The sequence below is a fragment of the Gopherus flavomarginatus genome, chromosome 1, assembly GCF_025201925.1.
Source record: "Gopherus flavomarginatus isolate rGopFla2 chromosome 1, rGopFla2.mat.asm, whole genome shotgun sequence".
Taxonomy (NCBI): Eukaryota; Metazoa; Chordata; order Testudines; family Testudinidae; genus Gopherus; species Gopherus flavomarginatus.
Window position 1 is genome coordinate 174,810,581 of NC_066617.1, and position 24,479 is coordinate 174,835,059.

Consider the following 24,479-nt stretch of genomic DNA (forward strand, 5'->3'; position numbering starts at 1 on the left):
TGCTATTGCTTTACTCTAAGTCACCATAATTCTTTTCCCATGTTGTATCTTTCATTGTTTCCTTTATTTTGGGGTGGGTTGTCGTGTGCTCACAAAGGCATCTAGAAGTCTAGTATTCCGTTTTGACCCTTTACAATCAAATTTGGTCGGGGATTTATTGAACATAGCAGAAATGTTATTTAGTACATGCCAGGTTTGAGAAAAGAATGATTCACTCGCAATTACAATGTAAATTGTTTTTATGGGGACTAAATTAATAGCTTTAATGCACTGATGCTTGCTGATATTGGTAGGTAGCCTATACATCATACCAAGCACTATCCAAATAATGGTAAACTGTTATGCTGAGCCAAGAGTTTAAATGCAAGAAGTTTAAAGAATAACCTCTCACCATGAGGTGTAGAAATTTTATGTTGCCAAGTGCTATTAGAACATCCTCTTTCTCCACTCCTGCAATGTTTTGCTTATTTTATTCTCCTTCTCTTTTAAAGCTGGTAATGGACCTGACAAAACCTGAATGATCCCTGTGTTACCAAGATTTACATGAGGCAAAACAACTAGTGTGCCAGAAGTAAACTCCCTCCTGAGGAGAAGCACTGGTTTTATTTTCATTTGTTAGGGTGACCTCAACTCTGGCTACAGACCTTGCCTTGGGTTTGTCATGGTTGAATGACACTATCCCTCAAATTCATAACACTGAAATAGACATTAAACCCCAAAAGGAGATCTATTATCAACTTGTGTTTCTGCATATACTGTATATGTTATGGTGTCTGCTGAAGCATATGAAATGCATATAAATATTGTATTAACAATCTATCTCGTAATAAATCTATCTCAAATTCGATAAGGATAAAAATCCTTGAATAAAACTTTGGTCATTCAAGGCTGCAAGACCGATGATTGCTCTGATATATACACACATGCTGATTCAAGTATTTGTTACATATAATTCAGTGATTTTAGTCTGCTGTATTGTTCAGTGTTCCACACTGTTCCTTGAAAACCTAATCCAAAACCTGCTTAAATTGATGGCAGGACTCCCACTCAACTTCAGTGGGCTTTAGATCATGCCCTGAATGAGAAGCAAAGCTCTGTCAGAAATCATAATATGTGCTCACATGATTAAAGACTGTGTAACAATACGTATCCATAAAGTAGCAATGTTAAAGCTGCAAAGGAAAGAGGATGGCGGTGTTGCACCTACGTACACAGCTAAATTAGCTGTGCGCTCAATTCCTTAATCCCTTGAATCACTCTGAACTGTCCTGGACCAGTTTTGAAACATTTCAGGAAAACACAGGGATCCTCCTGTACCTGTATTCACCACCAAAATACCCATTTAGCCTAATATTTGCACAAAACATATTATCATCCAACCAGTTCTAGTGCCATACATTAGTATCCATTATCTCTCTTTTTTCAAATGCAAACTTTGTAATAGTGACCACTTTATGTTCATTATAACCTCATACCACTTCCCTCATGTTCCTTTGCACTGCATATCAAATTTAAACTTCTTGTCTTTGCTTTTGGGGCCCTGCATCACACAATCCCAGCTATATCTTCAGCCTGATCTCTGCCTGCATTCTTATCCATGCTGTCTGCTCCACCAGCAAGGCCTTCCTTCATAACTTGTGTCTTTTTTCCACAAGCATCTCAGTGTCTTCCTCTATGCTGCCCCTTTATGCCAAACACAATTTAGCAAGGCTCCACCCTCATCTCATTCCAGTCCCTCCTTAAAACTCTGTCCCTACAAAATATATTTTGCCTGCAAAACTTAAATTAAACAAAAAGCTGGAATCACTCATACAAATTCCGGCCTATAACGAGTACCTGTACAATCTTATTTCTAATAATACTTGTCCTTGTTCCCATCCCTGAGGTATGTTATATGCTCATTTGCCTGCGTGGTCCATTATTGATAATGTGATCTCTTCGGAGCAAAGACCTGTCTTTGTGTTCTCTGTGCAGCTGCTAGCAATCTATAGGGCACTATAAAATGATAAATAATGTAGACTGCCTACTGTTCAGACTGCAATCTGGCCAATTACATTATGTGCTACTTACATACATAATGCAATTTAACTAGTTCATTGGTTCACTGTATTTCAGATATAGTGTATTGATTTCTATTTGCTAATTTATTCGTTGAAATTTGTATTTTTAACTTATCAAGTCATCAAAGTTAAGGCAAGTTTCATTCAAATACATCCTTTCCAACCACGAGTCTCACTCTGAAAGTGAATGCCAAGGGGCTTTTCAAACACTTGACTGCCATTTCAGTGCTAGTTCTGCCATATGTTCAGCTAATGTTTACACGGCCAATATTGTCCCTTGAGAACAATGGTCAAAAGTAAAATTTATGCTCCTGTCTTTCAGTAGGATTCATGTGATCTTACCCATGTTTGAGTGAAGAGTCCCATTTATATAGTTAGCCTCCGCAGGGGACACAGGAGCCACCCGCATGGATGTGACTGCAGGAGTGGGGGTTTAATGTATTTGAAAGCTGATCACTGAATACATTTTATTTTTGGTCGTATGTAGATTCACATAGCAAGATGGAAGCAATATTTAACAAGCAAAACACATTACCAAGAGCTTGGAGGCTGAAAACCTAGCCAAATTACGAATGCATGTGTATATTGATTTTCAGCCTAAGAACTGCGACATAGTGATTTTGATTCTGAAGCTGAGGAAGATTTTGGAGAACAAATTTAAATTTGGATGGCATTTAGCAATTTCTGAGTCAGATAAGCATTTGCAATTTTTAAAATTGCTTCTCTATCCATATAACTTATATTATTGTGCCATCTAAAGCAGGAATTTTCCTAATGGATGGATCAGTTGGAGTTTTGTGTTTAACTCCTATTGACTGCCTTGAAAATCCTAGCCTCAGTGAATGCATACAGTTTAGATTTATCTGACATTTGCACCTATCGTATATTTGGGCAAGTGAAATTCAGGTGGGAGTAAACACAGGAACAGCTAAATTTTATCTGAAATTAAAGCCTGTCCCTTGTTTACCTCCAGCTGATTCAGAGATTATTCTCCTTTAGTCACAGCATTTTCATGGATGGTTTTGATCTTGGGTCTCTGTTTTATAAGCCCTCCATGTGCAGAACTCCCAGTGACTTCAATGGAAAATCTGTACATAGTGAACTTGTACAATCAATCTCTTAAACATGCATTCTGTATGTTTTGCAGAAACATGATGCTCAGTTCACAGTCATCCAGCTAGTGGGCATGCTTCGAGGGATAGCATCTGGCATGAAGTACTTGTCAGATATGGGTTATGTCCATCGTGACCTAGCTGCCCGTAACATCCTCATCAATAGTAATCTGGTTTGCAAAGTCTCGGATTTTGGCCTCTCTCGTGTACTGGAGGATGACCCAGAAGCTGCTTACACAACCAGAGTGAGTTCATATGCTTATGCCTTTCTTAATTATAGCTATAAAACTAGGGTGCTGGAAGTGCAGTCTGAGACCACGTGACATCAAGACTCCTAAACTGGGGCACATGGACCATCTTGTCCTGTGGAGCATGGGAAAATCTGATCAATAGCTGGTTAAACTTGCTGGTGAGCTCACTGCAGCCAATTCCTACACATTTCTCAAGGAAGATACAAGTATAAAATTATAGCTCTGCATTTATAGTTGGTGGAAAATCATTCTGTGCATATGTCTATACTGCATGTTCACGTATGATGATAAATAGAGTACATACGGTGCACACCCCCCTTGCATGGGTATAAACAGCAGTGTAGACAGTAAGCCACTGTTTAGTTGAGTAGAGTAAAGACTTGCTGGAACCTTAGGGTACATATCTTATATGTCTCTCTCCCTACCTAAGCAGTGCCTCCCCCACTTACACTGTTATTTTTAGCAGTGTAGTGGCCTGGTGCCTCTCCACATCTGAAGCCTTTCCCCACCACAGCAATGAAAGGCTCTGGCAGAGGGCAGGCAGCAGGGAATGGTACCGCAGATTGCCCTTTAATGCAGATGATTGTATAGCAAACATAAATGTTATTTTTACCTTAACAGAGTTAGGTCATCAGAGAAACAATACATGTTTATTAAATGCTAGCAGATGAGACTTCAATGGAACAGTTTAGAAGGTAGTTAACTGCACATGAATGACTTTCTTCTGTTCACACTTATTTTAGTTAAAAACAGAAGTAACTCTACTGAAATCAATTAAGCTATAACGGTATGTGAAAGCATAGTGAGAGAGGACTCAAACCCAAAGCTTTCCATTTGTGGTTTGCCACTGTAAAAATTATTAGAGACAAACTGGTAGTTCATTGCTAGAACTGGTCAGAAAATGAAAAAGAATTTTGCAGGAATTTAGAAGTTTATCTGTTTGCATCGTACAAGGTCTGAAAAGGACCTACTTTCCTTTTCTCTCTCTTCCCCCAAGAATTTTCAATTTTGAAAAGCTAAAAAATATTTATGAAGGGGAAATATCAGTTTAATGTAAAACAAGGAAAAAGGAAAAAAGGAAAACAACAAGGTGGGGAGGGAGGCAGAATGCAACAAAAACTAATGGCAAGTAGAAACAATAAAAAAGAGAACATACAAAACATTAAAAAATGATTTTAAAAATTCAATACAAATATTTTCCAAAATGCTCTTTTTTCAAAAAGCTAATTTTTGGACCGGCTCTATTCATGACCATCTGATGGTCCTTGGGGGTAAGGAGGGCTTATGTGAATTCAAGCACATTTAACCACTGAGCTGGGGTTTGTGGGAATCAAGTCCCTCAGTGATGACTATTCTAGGTGATCACTTCCACGTATGCTTGTTGCCCTGCAGGATTCCTCCCCCTCCCTGCATAATTTGTATTGCCCACCTGCTGGCGTGCGAGAACCTTCACCTGGCCTCAGCAAGGTGGATGAAAAGGAACAGGAAGGGAAAAGGGATTCTTTCAAGAGCAAGAGAAGAGAACTTTTTCCCCCACCCTCTACTCCCAGCCTAGGGATGACCAGATATGGGAGCCTACCAGAGCCAAGAGACCCCAAGGAGTGGAGTGCCTCTTGTCTGCCTTCTTGATTGCACTCTGCCTAAAGAGGCATAGAGATGAGACTCTATGCTACTTCATCTTTTGTTTGTGGTAAAGATGGAGTGGAGCATGCCAAATTCCATTTTCCATGCTAAAGCCTTAAAGGGCAGAGCAATAATTTTCCTTTGGCCATTTTTTCCTTATTTTGGAGCCTGCTGCTACTGCTCAAGGCAAGCCACATTATCGCCACTTTAAGACCTAAGGAACCTGTGACTCCCCGGTATGTTGGAACAAAAAGTTTTCTGCCTACCATCCACCTCCTTTCTATGTCTCTCTACTTTTTTACATTTAGATAAAGAAATCAGATATGAAGAAACCATTTTGCAAAGCGTGCTCATGTGCATTCCACAAATCCCATCTGCCATTTATGGCACATACACAAACTACTGCAGGAAGTTACCAACATGATTAGAATCTCTTAATACAATCTAGATCACATCTAATTTAATTTGCAGGATAAATGGGAGACTGTATTGTCATCCTTTGAAATGGCATCAGAAAGCATGCTCCAGAGGTGGGGAAGTCACTTCGTTCACAATTAAGACATCATTGTTTGGGGTTTAGCTTTGAGATTGTTTAGAACCTCATTTGATTTCCCTGCTACTATAATCCAGAGTGCCTGTGCTACTTCTTTAAATTCATATGAATCTGAGTGAAAAGGGGGCAATTGGATTGGTGGTTGTCACAAAAGTTTGGTGATAAGATAAAGGAGTTTCAAAGCTCTGTGCCAGTAAGGACCACAAGTTACCATTGTGTGATGACCATTCTAGGTTAAATGAATTAGTGGTTGCCCACAGGAAGGTGCGAGTGCCATTTGTTACAAAAGCCACCATTTACTTTTTTCTGTAGCTGGCATTCTTGATGCCTGTCTCAGCAGAGAGGGCAGTGATTGAACAGACATTTATATAAATCTATCTTCACACATCTATAAAATGGGTAAACACTTTCAAAAGTGTCTAGATTCCATTTCAAAAAGTGATCTAGGTACTTAAGTCTCGTTGACAGTCAAGTCACTTGGTCACTTTTTTGAAAATTTTACCCTGAGTCCTTCTCAGTTCTGTTTCAGGCTCATTAGCAAAGAGACGGAATGTTTGCACTGCTGCTGCCTGGTTATTTAGCTAAATAGAAGACTGTTTCCTAGACTGTCAGTCCCAGGAGATTTCACAGCCACTAAATTCATATGAAGGAAAAAAGAGACCAAGTTTTAAAATAATGGAATAGTCCCATAGAGTTTAATGCATTTACCAGCCAATGTGTGGGGTACCCGTTACTCAGAAGCTTTCTGAAATTGACTAAAGAAATCATAGCTGTAACCATATTTCCAAACGTTCGCTTTCAGGTAGTGAAATAAGATATCTTAAGTGACTTTGTTGTTCGATAATCCAGTCCTGCAAAGAGAACTCATCCAGGCAGAGCCCCTGTGCATGTACAGACCCTCCCCTAAGCATTTACAGAGTTACAGGGTAGGATTGTCACCTATCACTCAAGAGGACACTACCTCATGGGTTTGGTTATCATGTCCATTAATGCACAAGGGGAATCACATTCTGTTAGTTAAGGGAATAGGTCAGGCCTCCAGCAGCCACTGGGAGCCATTCTGTCCTGTACCAGCTAGATGGCTCTTGGACTGACCTCATGACCAATACAACACTGATTCTCCTGTCATGTGACCCTATAGAGTATGGGTCTGGATTTTGCCCTCTCATTTTTGTTGCCAAATTCTTCTAACCCGATTGTTAAAATCCATTTCTCTTGATTCCTTTCTTCCCAGGCACTTGGTCAAATATCCGTGACAATCGCTTTCTAACTGATTATAAATCAAAATACGAGATTGGGATACGTAGGCCTGGAAGCAGCTGCTGTGTGCTGGAGTAGCAGACTCATTCCAAATAAATTGAAGGCTTTGTTTAGTTTTGGCAGATTTATGTTTCACAGTTCAGCTACAGTAAGAATCACAACTCTGTTGACAGCAAACAAAACCTTCAATTACTACTGACACTTTTGCTCCAGCACACAACAGCAGATCTCAGGCCTAGATAGCCCTGGCTACTGATTTGCTACAACAAAGGTCTGTAGCTGCTGTATCTGCAACTACCACCTACTCCCTCCTTGCATTCCGGTGAAAGTTCTCTTTTCCCTTTGTTTGAAAGTATACCACATCTTTACCTTTTCATGAGGCCCATAAACCGGTGATTAAATGGCAGGTGACTGACATGACTTTGCTTATATCTACTGTACTTAGCATAGACTGTCTCAGGCTTTTTCTGGGAAAATGGCCCAAGTGGATTATATTAGAGTGTGGAAGAGTCACAGTTTGGGACATGTTCTGGAAGATGTTATATTTTGGACATTGGTCTTAATTTGTATGTCTTGTCTATCAAGGAGAACTTGCACAGTTTCCCTGAACTTCAAGTGGGTGTATTTAAAAAAAAAAATAAAATAAAATCTAAGAAATAAACTTAGTGTAGCAGTTGAAAGTCACTGTAGTGCAGTGGGTCTCAAATTTTTGTACTGGTGACCCCTTTCACATCACAAGCCTCTGAGTGTGACCCCCCCTTATAAATTAAAAACACTTTTTATGTATTTAACACCATTATATATGCTGGCGGCAAGCGGGGTTGGGGTGAAGGTTCACAGCTCGCGACCCCCATGTAATGACCTCACGACCCCCTGAGGGGTCCCAAGCCCCAGTTTGAGAACCCCTGCTGTACTGGGCTAAGCAGAGAGGAAAAAGAGAGAATAAATAGCATCAAATAATGTAAGTTTTTAGGTAATCAGATCCAAGTATATTACAAAGACATTTTCTTACAGTATGCAGTGTGCCATAGTGCTGTAACGTTATATATTCAGTTCACTAGCCATAGTAGCATTCAGCCATTTGAATTAGCTGAGGTAGTGCTTTTCATTTTTATTTCATATGATCATATAGAGTGTATTAATAAACCTGTGGCTTTGTTTGAAGCTAGGGCCATGATTATGTTACTACTAGGAGATGCGGTGGCTTACCCTCAGTATTTTTTTTTTTAATTTCCATCAGTATGATAATGTCAAACTCACACTGATATAGCAGGAAACTAAGAACCTCTGGTCTTAAAAAGTTGCCAGATTCTAAAATAATGACATACTCCCACACATGTGTAACTGTTCACGTGTCTCAGACACTGTCTGACATGGCATTATTCTACATGCCTGGATAGGTCCCCACAATGGCCCTTTGTTTTCTCTTGGTTACTTTGTGTATGCTGTGCTGGCCAAATCAATGCTTTGCTGTCAGTTCTTAAGGTGGGGTGTACCCATTTCACAATCCTGGGGTTCATCTTCAGATCTTTCTTTAAAAATTAAAGAGGAGGATGCAGGGGCAGAAAGAATCTAGCTTGCTATTTTTTTCCTAGTTACATTTATAAAGAGACTGTGCTGAAAGTGTACATAATGGTTCTTTGTCTTCAGAAAATAAGTGGAAAAATAGGGCACCAATAGGTAACCGTGCACATGCATATACATACTTATACACTTGATTAGACCTTTGTGGGTTTTTTGGCATGCACTGGTGGGTCTCTATGGGCATGACATTCTCATGCACATTTCTGTAGGCATAGTTATAGGGTCCTCATTTTAAAATTTGGTTCTGTATGTTCCAGTTTGCCCAGTTGCTTTTAATTTTAAAGAACAGTAGCCTAACAATATCAGCCAGGGTTTTGCCTGTGTTAATGGCAGGAGCTTAGATAAGTAAGAAGCCCCAGCTTTGACAAATGCCCATTTTTGTATCATAGCTTAATAGAAAATGTTTGATTTAGTCTACTGCGTGATTAACCATAAGTTATATGACGTCTCTGCTATGGGTAAATCATAAAAATTAACCAGAATGTGTTCATGCAATCTCCAACTCAGACAAGTATTTCTTAAAGAGAGAGAGAAAGAGAGAGAGAAGGGGTGGGGAAGATTCTGCTACTTGAGCAATTACTAAGTGCTCTCTTTGAGTCCACTGGCTTTTAAAACTAGAGTAGCTTGTATCGTTTTTTCAAAAAATGGATGAGTGCATAAAAATTCCAAGTTCAGTTTGCTACAATTAATGAGGCTGTTTTACTTGTTATTTAAAATATGTGAAAATATGTGAAAATGTTGCACCAATTTTAAGAAAAAATCCGTAGTTTTTGGTGCTGAAATTATAGTCCAATAAGCAGGACCTATTCAATATCAGTGGAAACTTGTAGCTAAAATAGCTAAAACACCTTGCTAAAAGCTTTGGTTTCACTCATGTTTATGAAATCCTTCTTCCTTCTCTCAGTAGAAGTATTTCCCAGGAACACTGCATAAACTCATATTTGATTTTCAATTCTGGATGCTTGGGTTCTATAATCTGTATTCTGTTTGATTTTAAAATATTACTTTTGGGGAAAAAAAATTAAATGTTTTCTGTGGAATTTAGATCTAAGATGGCTCAGTTTTCTCAAAATGTTGAACTTTAAATGTTTTAAACTAGCTTTCCAGTTTTATTTTCTACCATTTCCCATTTTTTTAAAATACATTCATTAAAATTTAGACTCTTCCTCTTTTTCATGAATTTGTAGTTCTGTAGTAAAACTAGAAAAATGTGATGTTGCTTTTGACTTGAAATTAGTGCCAGAATTCCCTAACATATACTGTGCTGACTGAGTAATAGCTTCCATACCACATGCAGTTGAAATATTCCACTTCGTAGCATTATGAGTCCTAGTCCCATCTGGTTATGAAAATGGTGTGTTGTATCCCTTGCTTTTAAGTTATGTAGATTTATTATGCTTCTTATATACTTGTACCTCTATAAACCTATCAGGTATTGTGATAGGGGAGCAGATGAGTTGTATGTTTCTCAGAAGTAACTCTTCTATCCTAAGATCTCAAGGTGAAATCTTGAGACCACTGAAGTCAGTGGTCCTAGGATTTCACCCCCAATGTATAGATGAATGCCTTCAGCATCACGAACAGAGCTATGGTAGATGCTTAGGAGAGAAAAAAAGCTCTTCACTTTCAATGGAACTTAACTTTGCATGGATAGGCATACAGTCTTCATAAAACCAATGAAAACGTGCATAAAAGGGAACTTTTGATGTTTTATTGAATTTGTCTTTCATATGATAATACAGTAGTTTCTAAAACATTGGAGAATAATGCCACTATTTTTTATTAATTGAATGTTTTTTCCCTTTTAGATGATGTCAGGTAAGGACTTTGTGCTAAACTATGTATTTCCCTCCTCTCCATGAAGTGCTTACCTTGTACTTTACTGTTATTTCCCATGTTCCTGGGATGCCTACATTTTATCTACATGTTGACACATACAAGTCTCTTCCTTTTCTAAACTTTTTCAGAAGCTGAAGCCAATTGGGCTGGAAAGTATTTGCATTTATTCCCTTGCATTGTGTTGTTAGAAATTGGCACCCACTTTGTCTTGGGGAGAATAAAATTGTATTTTGCAACCATTTTAATCTCACTTTGTTCTTGGCTCTTAATTCAAGATTGGTCATGACCAGGTCAGCTCCTAAATCAGGCCTCGGAATTCAGGCTTTTGGTGAGTCCAATCTTGAATGCTCTCATCTGACATCATCTTAAGAGGAACAAATAGGCCATTACCTGACCTGCATGTAAGAACAACATAATTATTTTCCTCACATAAACAGAATGTTATATTAAATAGCAGATGTTAAATAAGTGTACTCAGTATCTGAAGGCAGCTGAAGTTTGAGCTGAGTTGCTTATTCATGGAAAATGGGCAAAGAGTAGAGATGGCTTGCTGATTCTTTTGGATTTGGCAGGGGTATTTAGTACCATTGGCCACAACATGGTATTTACATGTCTGGAAACCTGGTGGTTTAGCTGTAGTCGTGCTTCAGTAGATCAATTATTTTTCCATGGAGAGGACCCAGAGGCTAGTAGCAGGCTGTTATTCATCTGCTCAAGAGCTTTGTCATGTGGTGTACTGCAAGTTTATATTCCGCCTGCCCTCTATTCACTGTGTAGATGAAACCAGGGGACAATGTGAGATATTCTGGGTTGCAGTGCTATTAGTATGCTGATGATACTTAGCTCTGTGTCTTAATGTCTCCCAAATCAGATGGTGCAATCACTTGGGTTTCCTGGTGATATTGGTGAGTTGGGAAGCACCTGGATGAATTGCCAGAAGTGATATATGAATCCTCGATTGAGGGAGTTTGTCCTGTGTTTTTTACACAGGTTTACAATATAGGATCCACTGCTATTTTAGAAAGCAGACTAGTGGTTTTTTCCCCCTCTATCTTTGCTTGGCTAGGAAGTTGCAACCTTTCCTATCAAAGCAAAGCTCGACAGTTATCTGTTCCTATGTCATCTCCTAGCTGCATAACTGCGAAGTGCCTATCCTTGAGGATCTCTTAGAAAATTCACTTAAATGTAGAATTCTACTGCTGACATACTCATTGGTGTTTCATGCAGGCGACACATTACATCTGTGTTCCAGAGACTGCAGTGGGTACATATTCATTTCCAGATGTAGTTCAAAGGTTGGGTTTGATCTATAAAAGTCCTTTGTAGTTTAGGTGCCAGGTAGCATAAAGGTAATTTTACCCTGTCAGTTGAGAGCAGCTGGGACATGTTAGGAGATAGTCCCTAGAATTGTACTTCTGAAGACTAGCCAGTCTCAGTGTAAGGCCCTTGCTTCTCAAATCACTTTCCCCTTCCACTGACAGAACTCATCATGTGACATGGCTTATTGTTTACTCAGGCTATTTCTGAGCCAGTGAGATGAACAGCAGAGTTTCAGTTGAGAGACTTTTCAGAGTTGGAGTGTATGTGGGTTTGGGTGTGTTTTGTACCTTTAGATTACAGCTCTTTTATTCGCATTTACTTGTTTATCGTGTGACCCTGAAGAGACAGCTGTAGACAAACTGTATGTTTAAAAAATAAATACATATAATAGAAATAGTGGGTTTGGTGGTTAGCGCTCTAGGATTCTGGAAAGTTGGTTTTAATCCTCAGCTCTGCCACAGACTCACTGTGTGACCTTGGGCATGTATGAAAAGAGGACAATATTATTCCTCTTCCTCAGAGAGGTATTAAGACCATACATTTCTGAACGTTTGTGTGGCTCCCTAATGCCACAGCAATGAGGGCTGTGAGAAAAACCTATAAATACAAATACAAAGCATTTTACTCAGCATGAGTAGGGGACATCTCATTTTGGGTGTTGAGTTTGAAAGAGGAAGACTGTAGGGCCAGTCTGGCTTTGGAACATGGATTAAATTTGTGTTCTGGGAAATGGCTTCAAACACGGCTCTTTACTTGCTTGGGGTTTTATTTTACAGTGATGGCAGGACAGCAAAAGGAACTAAACCCATCCAATTTGGAGAGATTCACGTGACATGAAGATTGGTGTAATGGTTAGGGCATGAGTCATGGAGCCAGGAGAACCAGGTCCACCACAGACTTCCTGTCCTTGGGGAGGTCTGTTCCCCAATTCTTAAATGCTGATAATAGCACTTCCCTGCCTCACAGGGGTGTTTTGGGATAAATGCATTAAAAATTGTGAGGCACTCAGATTATACAGTAATGGAAGTTCCTATATATTGATATCATTTGAGCTGAAGCCTGAGCTGGATCTTTCACCAGTGCTACATATACCATACATCCCTGGTGTTGGAAATGACTTGAACCTGTCATTGTATTCTGCATTCAATTATGTTCATTTCTGAATTATTTTATGCCAAAGTTTTGTTTTACTATGTAATATGGGCTTGTTTTCTCATGCATGACCCCAAATCATAGACTTACAGATTTCTGTAAAAGCTGGCGCCTTTGGAAAGTGACTTAGTCTCTTCCCTCTAGTTCTCGTGTTGCAGAAATGCAGCCTGAGGCTCCTTGCGTGCATTTTGTTAATTTGGTTTATGGCACGAAACAGTGGTCTCAATCAGGGAGAGAGATGTTCCCCATAACAACAGGTCTAATTTTAACGGTAGTTTTTCTTCTTTTCCAAGTTTAAATCATTTAACGATGGCTCTTCTCATGACAGTAAAAATGTCTTAGACCAGATTCTCGCCTGTACAAAGGGGTGCAAACAGAATAGTTGTCCCTGACTCTGAGAGTTGACCGATGCTAGCCCTAACCCCAGCATTAGTATAATTATGGCCCTTCATGTGATCCACATGGATCTTATGCAAGCAGAGGATTGGCGTTAGTAAAGGAGAGCTGCAGCACTTCCCCTCTCTTCCCCAAAACGTGAGAGTGGCGCAGGAAGTGTAGGAGTCAATTTTGCCAGTTTTACACTAAGAGGAAGCTCAACTGCACTGGCCGTTTATGGCCAGAATCTGGCCCCTCTGCTCCATTTGGACGGCATAAAGCGGTTGGAGCGTAACTGAGGATCTTACCTCTGATAGATTATTGCTTCTCCACCTGAAATCAGTGAGACTGGCTCATTAACCCTTTCTTTAAGTGTAAATAAATAAACTGATTGATTTACATAGAAAAATATGTACACATAGAGCTTCAGAAGAGTTTTGTGATACAATATAATGCGCTATGTGTTATATAAACCATTGTGATAAGAAATGGCTTGCTTCCGTGGTAAATGGTAATAGAATTTTGTAGCTTAAGGTATTTACTATTCGATATGATCAAATTGGCTATAGGTAACAAAGCATATGTAAAAGCAGCAAAGAGTCCTGTGGCACCTTATAGACTAACAGACGTTTTGGAGCATGAGCTTTCGTGGGTGAATACCCACTTCGTCGGATGCATGTAGTGGAAATCTCCAGGGGCGGGTATATATATGCAAGCAAGAAGCAGGCTAGAGATAACGAGGTTAGTTCAGTCAGGGAGAATGAGGCCCTCTTCTAGCAGCTGAGGTGTGAAAACCAAGGGAGGAGAAACTGGTTTTGTAGTTGGCAAGCCATTCACAGTCTTTGTTTAATCAGGGTATTCACCCACGAAAGCTCATGCTCCAAAACATCTATTAGTCTATAAGGTGCCACAGGACTCTGCTGTTTTTACAGATCCAGACTAACACAGCTACCCCTCTGATACTTGAAAGCATATGTAGATGTACATGTGTTACAATAATTAAAGGATTGTTCTGCTTCCAGGGGGGGAAGATTCCAATCCGATGGACATCACCAGAAGCCATTGCATACCGCAAGTTCACATCAGCCAGTGATGCATGGAGCTATGGGATTGTCCTCTGGGAGGTGATGTCCTATGGAGAGAGACCATACTGGGAGATGTCCAATCAGGACGTGAGTATATTGTAGTCTTGAGTTATGTTCTCAAATAAAAGACTGAGCTGTGAGAGGAAGTGGAGCATAGTGAAGCCAGGTGACTCCTAGTTTTTGACACTGACATAGAATAAGATGTAAAAAGGAAAGTTTCCAAGTCTCCTTGCTTGTAGAAAAGACCTGTAGAGTTTAAATGAAAATGATAATCTTTCTAAAAGGTTTTGGACCACTATATACAATGTAACAGAGAATTATACTCGTGCTGAGATATTCTAAAAGATGGTTTTAAAAAGTCTACAGGAAAGATGTCATTCTTTTTTACACTCCAGGGGTTTTTAGGGCCATTTTAATTGAACCAGGCCAAATGTCTGTAGATCCCTTTTGGTTCCATCTCTGTAACAGTCTGTATATTTTTTCCATAAAGGTTTCATGCACAAGTAAGTTGTTATTGGAGCCTGTAAACAAGAGAATGGAAGCATTTGTACTAAGACTTGAATTAAACAAAAAATTTTCTGGAGGCAGTCAGCAGATAACATGAGGAGATAGTTTCATTTGTTTAGAAGACCTTTAATGTGGAGTTATGTCTATGTAACATACAGATCCCCCATGCTTTTGGGGTTTAATTAATGCATCTCTGCTAACATGTTTGTTTTGTTAGAGGGATAATATTTCCCAAAGTAAGATTCTTTAAAAACAAAAAACTATTGTGTTGTTTCTCTTGATATATTTCACAAGTCAATTATAACCCAAAATTTTTGGATAGAAGTAAAACGATAACTTTCTGTCACAAATGGGCTGGGCAAAGATTTCTGAAGATTTTCTCTGCCCAATTTTTAACACTAAACAAACAAAGGAGCAGAAATGACAACTAGAATCAGGCCGACAGAGCATTTTCTTTCTGCCTTCACCTAAAAATGTGAATATAAATACAAAAATTCATTAAAAAACAAAACAAAACTGTCCCTTTCAACTAAGGACTCTTGGCTATATCTCAGACTTGAACAGAAAACTGTATTCTTTTTAAGTAGGTGTCAAAATGTGTCTACTATTGGTCAGGATTAATTAATTGCATTTAGATTGTAGTGGGATGCCTTCCACAATATCTGTTCATATTAAAATAAAATACAGGGCAAGTGTATGTGTGTGTTTTTTCACTACAGGGCTACTTAAACCACATAATGTGTTTCTAGCTTATTCCTGTCTCAAAACAGTTTTCACTGCTTTGGAATCTAGCAGTCCTGAAAACACAAATGCTAGTGTAATATCCCCTATATCATCATCTAGTTTGGATATGTAATTTTGTAACTCATATGCAAAATCTATTATCTGGAGTGATAAGGAGAATTGTAACACCAGAAGAGAAAGGAAATGGTAACATTTTCAAAAATCTTATAAAATTTTAGATGCAGGGCAAAATTTTACATTAAGTCTCTTATTTCAATGAGGTTACACCTAGGCAAAGAAGAAGATAATTTGACCTGCACTGTACAGTAGAAGGTATGAAGTTTTCATATTAGCAACCTGCTGTCAAAATGAGATCTATTATTTTCTAAAGACTATGTGCTGTGCTGTCTTCAAGGATCCCCTTACTCAGAATTTCCATTGGGGTGTATATAGATGAGGTATCCTATTGATTACAATGGGAGTTCAGCTGCGCATAGAGGAAAGCATATAGCACTAAAGATACCTAAATCGTGGCCTTGATGTCTTCTGAAGTATAAGTATTAATACTTATTAATGAAGATATTGGAATCAAATGATCAATAATCAGATCGTGAGTGACAACTCTTATAGTCCTAAATAGCGACAAAGAGTCCTATGGTACCGTATAGACTAACAGAAGTATTGGAGCATGAGCTTTCGTGGGTGAATACCCACTTTGTCAGATGCATGTGATGGAAATTTCCAGGGGCAGGTATAAATATGCAGGCAAGAATCAGTCTAGAGATAACGAGGTTAGTTCAACCAGGGAGGATGAGGCCCTCTTCTAGCAGTTGAGGTGTGAACACCAAGGGAGGAGAAACTGCTTTAGTAGTTGGCTAGCCATTCACAGTCTTTGTTTAATCCTGAGCTGATGGTGTCAAATTTGCGAATGAACCGAAGCTCAGAAGTTTCTCTTTGAAGTCTGGTCTTGAAGTTTTTTTTCTGCAGGATGGCTGCCTTTAAATCTGCTATTGTGTGTCCAGGGAGGTTGAAGTGTTCTCCTACAGGTTTTTGTATATTGCCATTCCTAATATCTGACTTGTGTCCATTTATCCTTTAGCAAGGAATTGTCCAGTTTGGCCGATGTACATAGCAGAGTCCTAAATGTCCCCCAACTGTCCACCAATCTGGTCTTTGTTGTAATAGAGCCCACATCTTATGAAATGTAGCATTTTTGTGGATTTAATCTAATCAATGTGAGTTTGGAGAAGGTTTTTTAGGTTTTTTTAGAGTCTCACTTTCCTCATACTGTATCTTAACCTTCCTGTAGCACTTTCTGTATATCTAATTTGCTACATGGTTTACTTTGCAGATAACCAAAAGTGTTACACTGCAAGACAACTGGTGAATAAACACATTTGTTTAAACATAAAGTGTCTGTGGTAATTTGTTTCACAGGACTGATAAAATAAGTTAATTTAATTGCCTCAACTTTCCAATAACTTTTATCCTTGTTAGGTAATCAAGGCTGTGGATGAAGGGTACCGCTTACCACCTCCTATGGACTGCCCAGCTGCCTTGTATCAGTTGATGCTGGACTGTTGGCAGAAAGACAGAAACAACAGACCCAAGTTTGAGCAGATTGTCAGCATCTTGGACAAGCTGATCCGTAATCCCAGCAGTCTGAAAATAATCACCAATGCGGCTGCAAGGTGACATGTTAAATTCTACATCACACTTAATGAAAATAAATGTTTGCTTTCTCCACCTACAGTAATTAAAATGTGTTTGCTTTGTCCATCCACTTTCTCAGTTTTATCTATTGCTTATTTGCATGCTTGAAGGCTAGAAGAAGCTTTCCGCTCTCTGGTCAGAAGAGATTATTGTAAATAAAAATATAACAGATGTTTGTTTGGGCTGGTGAAACCCAGCTAATTTTAAGATGAGATGGAAAAGTGTTAAACTCGAGTAAATGAATATCTGAGCTGCAAGTCATGTTGGTTTCAATCTTGCAATGTGATGAAATCCCTGACCCGCCACTGACTTCAGCGGATGCTGAGGGTGCTCAGTATCTCACAGCTACTCTGATTCAGCTAGGTACTTAAGCACATAAGTAATCCCATTAACTAGAACCAAGCGACTCACATGCTTATAATTAGGCAGGTGCATAAATATCTTGCTGAATTGTGTCCCTGAAAAGGTATGTGATGCCCCGTTCTCTTCTGGCCTCATCCAGCAAATTACCTATAAATGAGAGTACTCCCATGTACTTCAGTAGGACTAATATCCTTAAAGTTAAGCATGCACTGCAGTGTTTTGCTGAATCAGGACCTTAATAAGGATCTCATTTCTAACGTGAATGCTGATACAATGCTTCTAATTGAATTAAAAAGACTCATTTACAACCCTGTTTATCCAGAGAGTTCTGAGACCTAAGCAGTGTTCTGATAAAGAGGAGGGAATAACTGATGAATGCCCTGACATTTGAGGACAGAAGCAGGATATGGTTAAATACCATAGTTCTGATTAAATAGGGTATAGATTAACAGGTCTGTACTGCATATAAAATACCTGGCTCTTAAAGAGGCTGCTATGAAGAGGCTAGATTTTAAGGCTGTTTTAAAAGGGGGCTGCACCCTGATTTAAGTGTAAATGCTGATCACAGGGCCCAGACTGACAGCCTGGAGTCTGATGTCCTATATCCACAGAATAGGTACTGCCTGGGTAGTGATGGTGTGGGTTACATATGTGTCACGGTAATACCCTGAGGGGACCATCTTTTCAGGCGAGAGAATCAACAAAGTGTAATATTAAATGTCCTTTAAAAATGAATCCCAGGAGGTTATTCTTTTTTTATCTGTTTTTAAAATATTTTGTCTTCCACAGCTGACTTAGCCCTTACTAGATCTAAATTCTATTCCATCATGGTGAACTAAGGGGAGGTCATAACAAGAGAAATAGGGGTGGAGCTGAAAAAACTTGGTTAGTGTTTAAGCCTGCTGTGTAAATAGAATTGACCTGGTTCCTTTTCCTCTTGCCCCAAGCAGTGTGTTTTTTTCCTGAGGTAGAAGCTTGCTAGTCACTTCTCTCTCACTAGTACACAAAGAAAAGAATGGGCAGAGGAAGGCAGCGATACTAATGGGCTTGGTTATTAAAAATATCTAATGAGATTTGATTCTCCTGCACAGTAAACATGCTTTAATAATTAATTGCTGGGGTTTTAAACACATTATGAATGATAAAAGTTTATTAGGATAGCTATTCCATGTTATATAGCTGTTGATTGTATTAAAACCAAATTAGTTTAAGCATTATCTTCCCCAGTTAAAAGTTTGTGCTAAATGTCTTTTGGGCCCCAGTTCAGCAAAAGACACAAGCATGTGCTTAAATTTAAGCAAGTGCATTAGTGTTCAGCTGAATTGGGAGTTGGGAATAATTTCCATATTTCATTTTGGTTTTATCTTTGGACTGTGGGAATTAATGCATACTTTTTTAGCATTTAAAACAAAATATTTATTTGTTTCATCCATCTAATACCAAACCCATGCACAGAATTCTTATGTGACCCCAACATACCAAAGGATTCAGAAACAGGTTGCTACAGTTCAGGGATGAGTTGCACTTGTGAGCTTTCTCTGTTCCTCTGTGGGCACTTTTTCCAAGTGAGAGATTTATATCTCAGAGAGTGGAACCCCATGGTTCACTCCAGCTGAGACTGGATCATCAAGTTACAGCACTCCCTGTTTACTAACCATATTTACTTCAGCTGGCCCAGCTGGGCATTGAGTCCTATTTTAGAATTCTCTCTGAGACCAATATGAGATTTCTGTGACTCAGGACAGCTTCTTCAAAAACAAGTGTGAAGTATTGGTGCATAGAAATTTAACAAGCAGAAAGAAACAAAGTTGAAACAATAACTGCCACTGTGCACCTTATCTGACCTAAACCTGATCCTTTCTTTGCCCGCGTAGGTGGATTCTGCTCATCAGTCACCCCTTCTGAGCATGAGGCCCAGCCTGCAGCTCTCTGCAGGCCCTTTCTCTTAGTCCAGGACAATCTCTGAGTTCACAAGCAGACTTTTATTTGTCCCAAAGTTCCTCTGTCTGCCCTGAGACCCCAAGCCTTGTCCAAACTTATGCATCTTCGCCAGTGGGTCAGGTTGATCTTCAAAGCAGTCAGCTCTCTGTTTTGTCCTTTAATTACTGGTGAGTAGGTGATGCTCTGTAGAGTTAGTCCAGTTTTCCTGTGTATATGCCTGCCAGGGTGTTTCTAGACTGCAGTCAGAGGTATGACTGCAGCACTTCTTTGATCTAACTAGCTGGAGTAATAATAGCAGTGAAGCACGGACTTCAGCTCGGGATAGCTGCTTGAGTTCGTACCCAGGATCGCGAGTAGAGTTGAACAGTCTGTGCTTCTTTAGCTTCACTTCTATTGTTACTCCAGTTAGCTAGATCAAAGCAAGCTCATATAGGTCTTCATATGCTGCAATCTCATCTCCAATTGCAGTGTAGACATACCCTAATTGTGTGCTGGAATTTATCCTGGTGATCACATAAGCCCTAACAGATTAGCAAACAGGGACATGTAGTTTTCATAACACATTCATTACCAGTACTCTGGCAAATCTCTCTTTACTCTCTGCAGGCATGAGAGGAATAGACATGTGCAACAGGAAAAAAATCATTATGACCCCTCCACCCCCCAACACACAGTCCAAGTATCCAGACTGTGCCCAATGGGCTAGGTTGGAGGAATCCTCTCCCACAAGTTACTCTACAGCAGCTACCTGAGACTGCAGTAGCTCACATGACACATATGCCCTTGTCAATATTTAGGAATCATCAGTGGAGCTACATTGCAGTAGCTCCCACCCCTCCTTTAACCCCCACTTCTGCCCTGCTTTTAGAATCCTGTTGTTGAAAGCATTCTGAAAGTCTCATGGAGCTGTGTCCTGCAAATCCCTCTTCCCTCTGTTTGTGTGTGTGTGTGTGTGTCTGTCTGTCTCTCTCTCTCTCTCTCTCTTTCTCACACACACACACACACACAGCAATGGAACCAAGTTAATTCTGCTGCATACAGGAACCTCTAGGACTGGGGGTGGGTGTAGAAATTACCCCTAGATATAAGGATACAAATGATCGGAAATAATTTGTATGGGAATCTATTTTGCCTGATGATATTTAAAAAAAAGATATTATAGATATAAAATCATCTTTTTTATCATTTTTAACCTTACATGTTTAAATGTGTTTGGTCATCCGCTGATGTTTGTTTAAAACAATCACTACCTTCTTACATCCAAATTACATGCATATTACTATAGATGTGAAATATAACTTGTCACCCTCCTCTGCTGCATTTCTTTTTCTCTTATGTTAGGCCCCAGTTCAGCAAAGCACTTAAGCATGTGCTTAGCTTGAATCCGAATGAAGTCAGTTAAGCATGTGCTTAAGTGCTTTGCTGAATTCAGGGCCTCAGTCTGCACATACATATTTCATACAGCTGCCCCCCTCTGCCTAGGCAGGAGTCTGTGATACAAAAATTAAGTCAAATAATTTGATTGTGTTTAAAGGGATTGGGGTTCCTGGGTCCCACTCTTTTAGTCCCCTTAGTCTAGTCCCTGATTCCCTAACCTTGAAAGGAGTCACGGGTAGTGATATCAACTACTTAAATGCTCACCTTGGGGCTTCGTGAACCTATCCTACCCAGATAGTACAGTGAAGTCTTTGTCTCCTTGTAGGCACAGTGAATGGCCTTCCTGAGAACAGTCCCTCTGAAGGTGTCCAGGAGTCTCTCTTGGGAGCTGTAAGAGCCAGTGTCTCTCTCTCAGCAACAGTCTAGAAATTCATGCTTTTAAGATCTTATTCCACCCCTGACATGACTGACAGGACCAGAGGGACAGGGCCAGCCCACAGCAGCTCTTTAACCTCTTAACCACTGCTGTGGGGTTTATACACCCCGTCATGCTTTCTTTACCGTGTGAAATCCATGTTCTTCAATTACGTAGTCTTTTTGTGAAGTCTCTCTTTACTTGGCTGTGTGTGTACTCTGTGGGCTCAGATGTTTATATCCCTTATGCCTTCTCCTGCACACATAGATGTCTAGTTTTGCAAACTGATATAGAAACTGAATACGGAACAAGTGAAGTTGTGCAAGTCATATAATTTTGCCAAAGCATTGCATAACCTAATCATAATTTCCTTTCATTCACATCCTGCCGTTCTCTCTTGGTATCTGAGTATTATGTTGGTTTTTATTATTGAATCTCTAGGTTGTTTGAATATCTGTAGCCTGGAAGTGAGTTCATCTTCTCCCAGTTTTCATCAATTCCATTATATTTGTACTTGGACTTACTATTTTTTGAGTCTGGTGTATATTACTTTCACATAGGTGAACATTTCACTCAATTACAAAGAGATAGAAAGCTTTCCATAATTCAATGGGTGAGTCAGAAATACTTTATCCATCCCGTAACAAATTGGTGAAGCTGGAAGCCAACAGCATTTGTTGATTCTTGTTTCATTTGTGAGACACAATGAAAACCAAGAGTTGCATAATTGAAAATATTTCCCAAACTATAAAACTCTGAAATAGGCTTCTGACACTTGATTTTTTTTGTCAGCTATTGAAGCTGATTAGGGATTTCTATAATCTTCAAGCTTCATTGTTCAAAGTTTTTTGGCTGGATTTCAAGCAAAAAATTTCTCTGTTATAGATGTGATGGCTCAAACTTTATAATAGCATCACGGGCATAAGCAGGCAGAGCACTGAACTAAATAAATATATATATAATTAAAATACAAGTGTGTAATTAAAAATACATTAAAAGCACTGCAGTGACCCCAAATGTGTTGTGTTAATGGGCATAGCGTGGTCTCCAGGTAACATTGCACTGAACTGGGGGTGAGGAGCAGGGCTGGATTAAAGAATTTGTGGCCCTGTGCACTATGGAAACCAGGTTCCCTCCACCTTTGCTGATAGGGGGTTTACTGCCCCTGAAGAATGTGACTGGGGGGAGCGCAAGTCCTACCCCTGGGGGTGTGAGGGCTGGTGAGCAAGCTGGCCGACACTCAACCCCCAGCAGTTCCTTTCCCACCCGGCTGGCCCAGGTCCCCAGTCCAGCTCATTGGCTTTCACCACAGCATGCAGGCAGGACAGAACTTGAGTGTGCCACCCCTCATTCCATTCAAATTTAACTAAGACACCCTTCATACTTTAGTGGCAACTGGGTCTCCCTGAGATTGGAGTCTCTGTGCAAGTCACCATTGGTTAATCTGGGCCTGGTCAGGAGACCAACATTTATTTGCCAATGGCAAAATTTCTTAATCTCTTTGTGCCTCATTATCCCTATTTCTAAAATGGAGATAGGCTAATCCATAGAACTTGTCAAACAAACTGGGGAGGGAGAGGGGAATTAGTGAAAAAAGGTAATGTTTTCCCCATTTTTTCCTCCAAAAATGAAAACATTGAAACTCTAAATTCTGTTGGATTTTTACATTTGCAAAATTTCCTTCAGCTCTATAGTTGATCACAATATCTTGGAAGGGAACTCCCCCAAAATAGACATTTTTCCTTTTCTATTTTTGTTCTTTTATTTTGAATTTTGAGATTAGAAAAAAATCTAGCATCCTTACCTACCTCTTGATAATGTGCTTTGAGAGTGACAAGTGAAAAGCTAGGAACTACTAGGAACTGGACTGAAACCACTAGTTCCGTGTCTCATTCATAAAATGTCCCTCCTCTCAGCTCCTCCACACAATTTGCAAATCAGAAACTGTGTAGCAATTTTTAATGAAGGATAGATATAACTGGACAGTTAGCATTAACCAACTCATATAGCTTTTTACAAGAGAGGCTACCAACATTTTCTGCTGTCTGGCTTTAACATACTCCTGCCTGCCAAGCACAACATATTTTTAAACAACTACTAATAGACTCTGAAGAATGAATTACTCTGATCTCAAGTGGGTCACTTAGGGTTTGTCCATACAAACATTTAGTTTGTTGCAAGATGGCATGTGAACCTACCCCACAATAGCCTGCTGCAAACTAAGTCTTGACATAGACTCCACTTTCGTAGCTTCTTAGTACACTTTGATCTACCCTATTTCAAAACATTAGTAGATCTAACTGTACTAACGAGATGTTAGTGCATGCCAGCAGGATCCTAACAGACACTTACTATGTAGCAGGCTACTGTGGGGCAGATTTACACTCCAGCTTGCTTCACATTAAATGTTTGTGTATGGAAGTCCTAAATTTACCTTTCTGCCCATCTGTAAAATATGGATAACAAGTGCCTTCTTCACAGGAAGATTAATTAGTTAATATTTACAAAGTCCTTGGAAGATGAAAAGTGTGACATGCTGGCTAAGTATCATTAGTTAGTAGGATTCAGTTTCTAAATCTGCAAACATGGCTCTTTTTACAGCACTAAATCATTACAAAATATTCTAAAGGGCTAGTAATTGCTGCAAATTTGTTCTAATTTGGTAAAGTTGAAGGGCTTCAGCTAAACCATTTGATTGAAGACCAAACTGGGGATGACTCTTGCTTTATAGATTGTTATTTTTCCCCTTCACCTCTCCTGCTTCTGGCCTCCATAAATGTAACTAATTCACAGTCAGTCCTCGCGTTAAGGTAATTTTTGCAGAGATAAAGCACAGGTCTTGCTCACAGAAGCTTGTGAAATGATATTTCATTTTTGTTTTTACAAGCTGTCTTTGAATCTCTCCAAAGAGCGTGCCTTTGATATAGTAATCATCTTATCCTATTTTAAAGAGAGCTAACATATATGAGTTTTATTTGCAGTCTGTCAAAGGCTTTCTGAAAAGTCATATAACTTAAAAAGGGGATACTAAAATGACAACGCCACCACTCACAAAATGTAAAGCAGCGTATATTGTCTTTTATGCAATGACAGCACTTAACAGGTTAAAAAGATATTTAAAATTGTGGTTTATACGAATATCTAAAATGAATTATTTTCCTTATTTTATGTGGCTAAATCATAAATAAAATGTAGGACCAAGTTCTGCTGTCAGGAGCACATGTGT

At 39.3% G+C, this 24,479-nt stretch overlaps 1 protein-coding gene across 2 annotated transcripts in view; it reads left to right on the plus strand.

Moving 5' to 3' along the window:
* Positions 1–24,479, plus strand: part of EPHA3 (EPH receptor A3) — a 339,991-nt gene that overhangs the window by 294,837 nt on the left and 20,675 nt on the right. For both annotated transcript variants that reach the window (XM_050957205.1, XM_050957206.1), the window contains exons 13-15: positions 3,208–3,417; positions 14,152–14,301; positions 16,942–17,135. In XM_050957205.1, the coding sequence (XP_050813162.1) occupies positions 3,208–3,417; positions 14,152–14,301; positions 16,942–17,135 (554 nt within the window). The remainder of the gene's footprint in view (positions 1–3,207; positions 3,418–14,151; positions 14,302–16,941; positions 17,136–24,479) is intronic.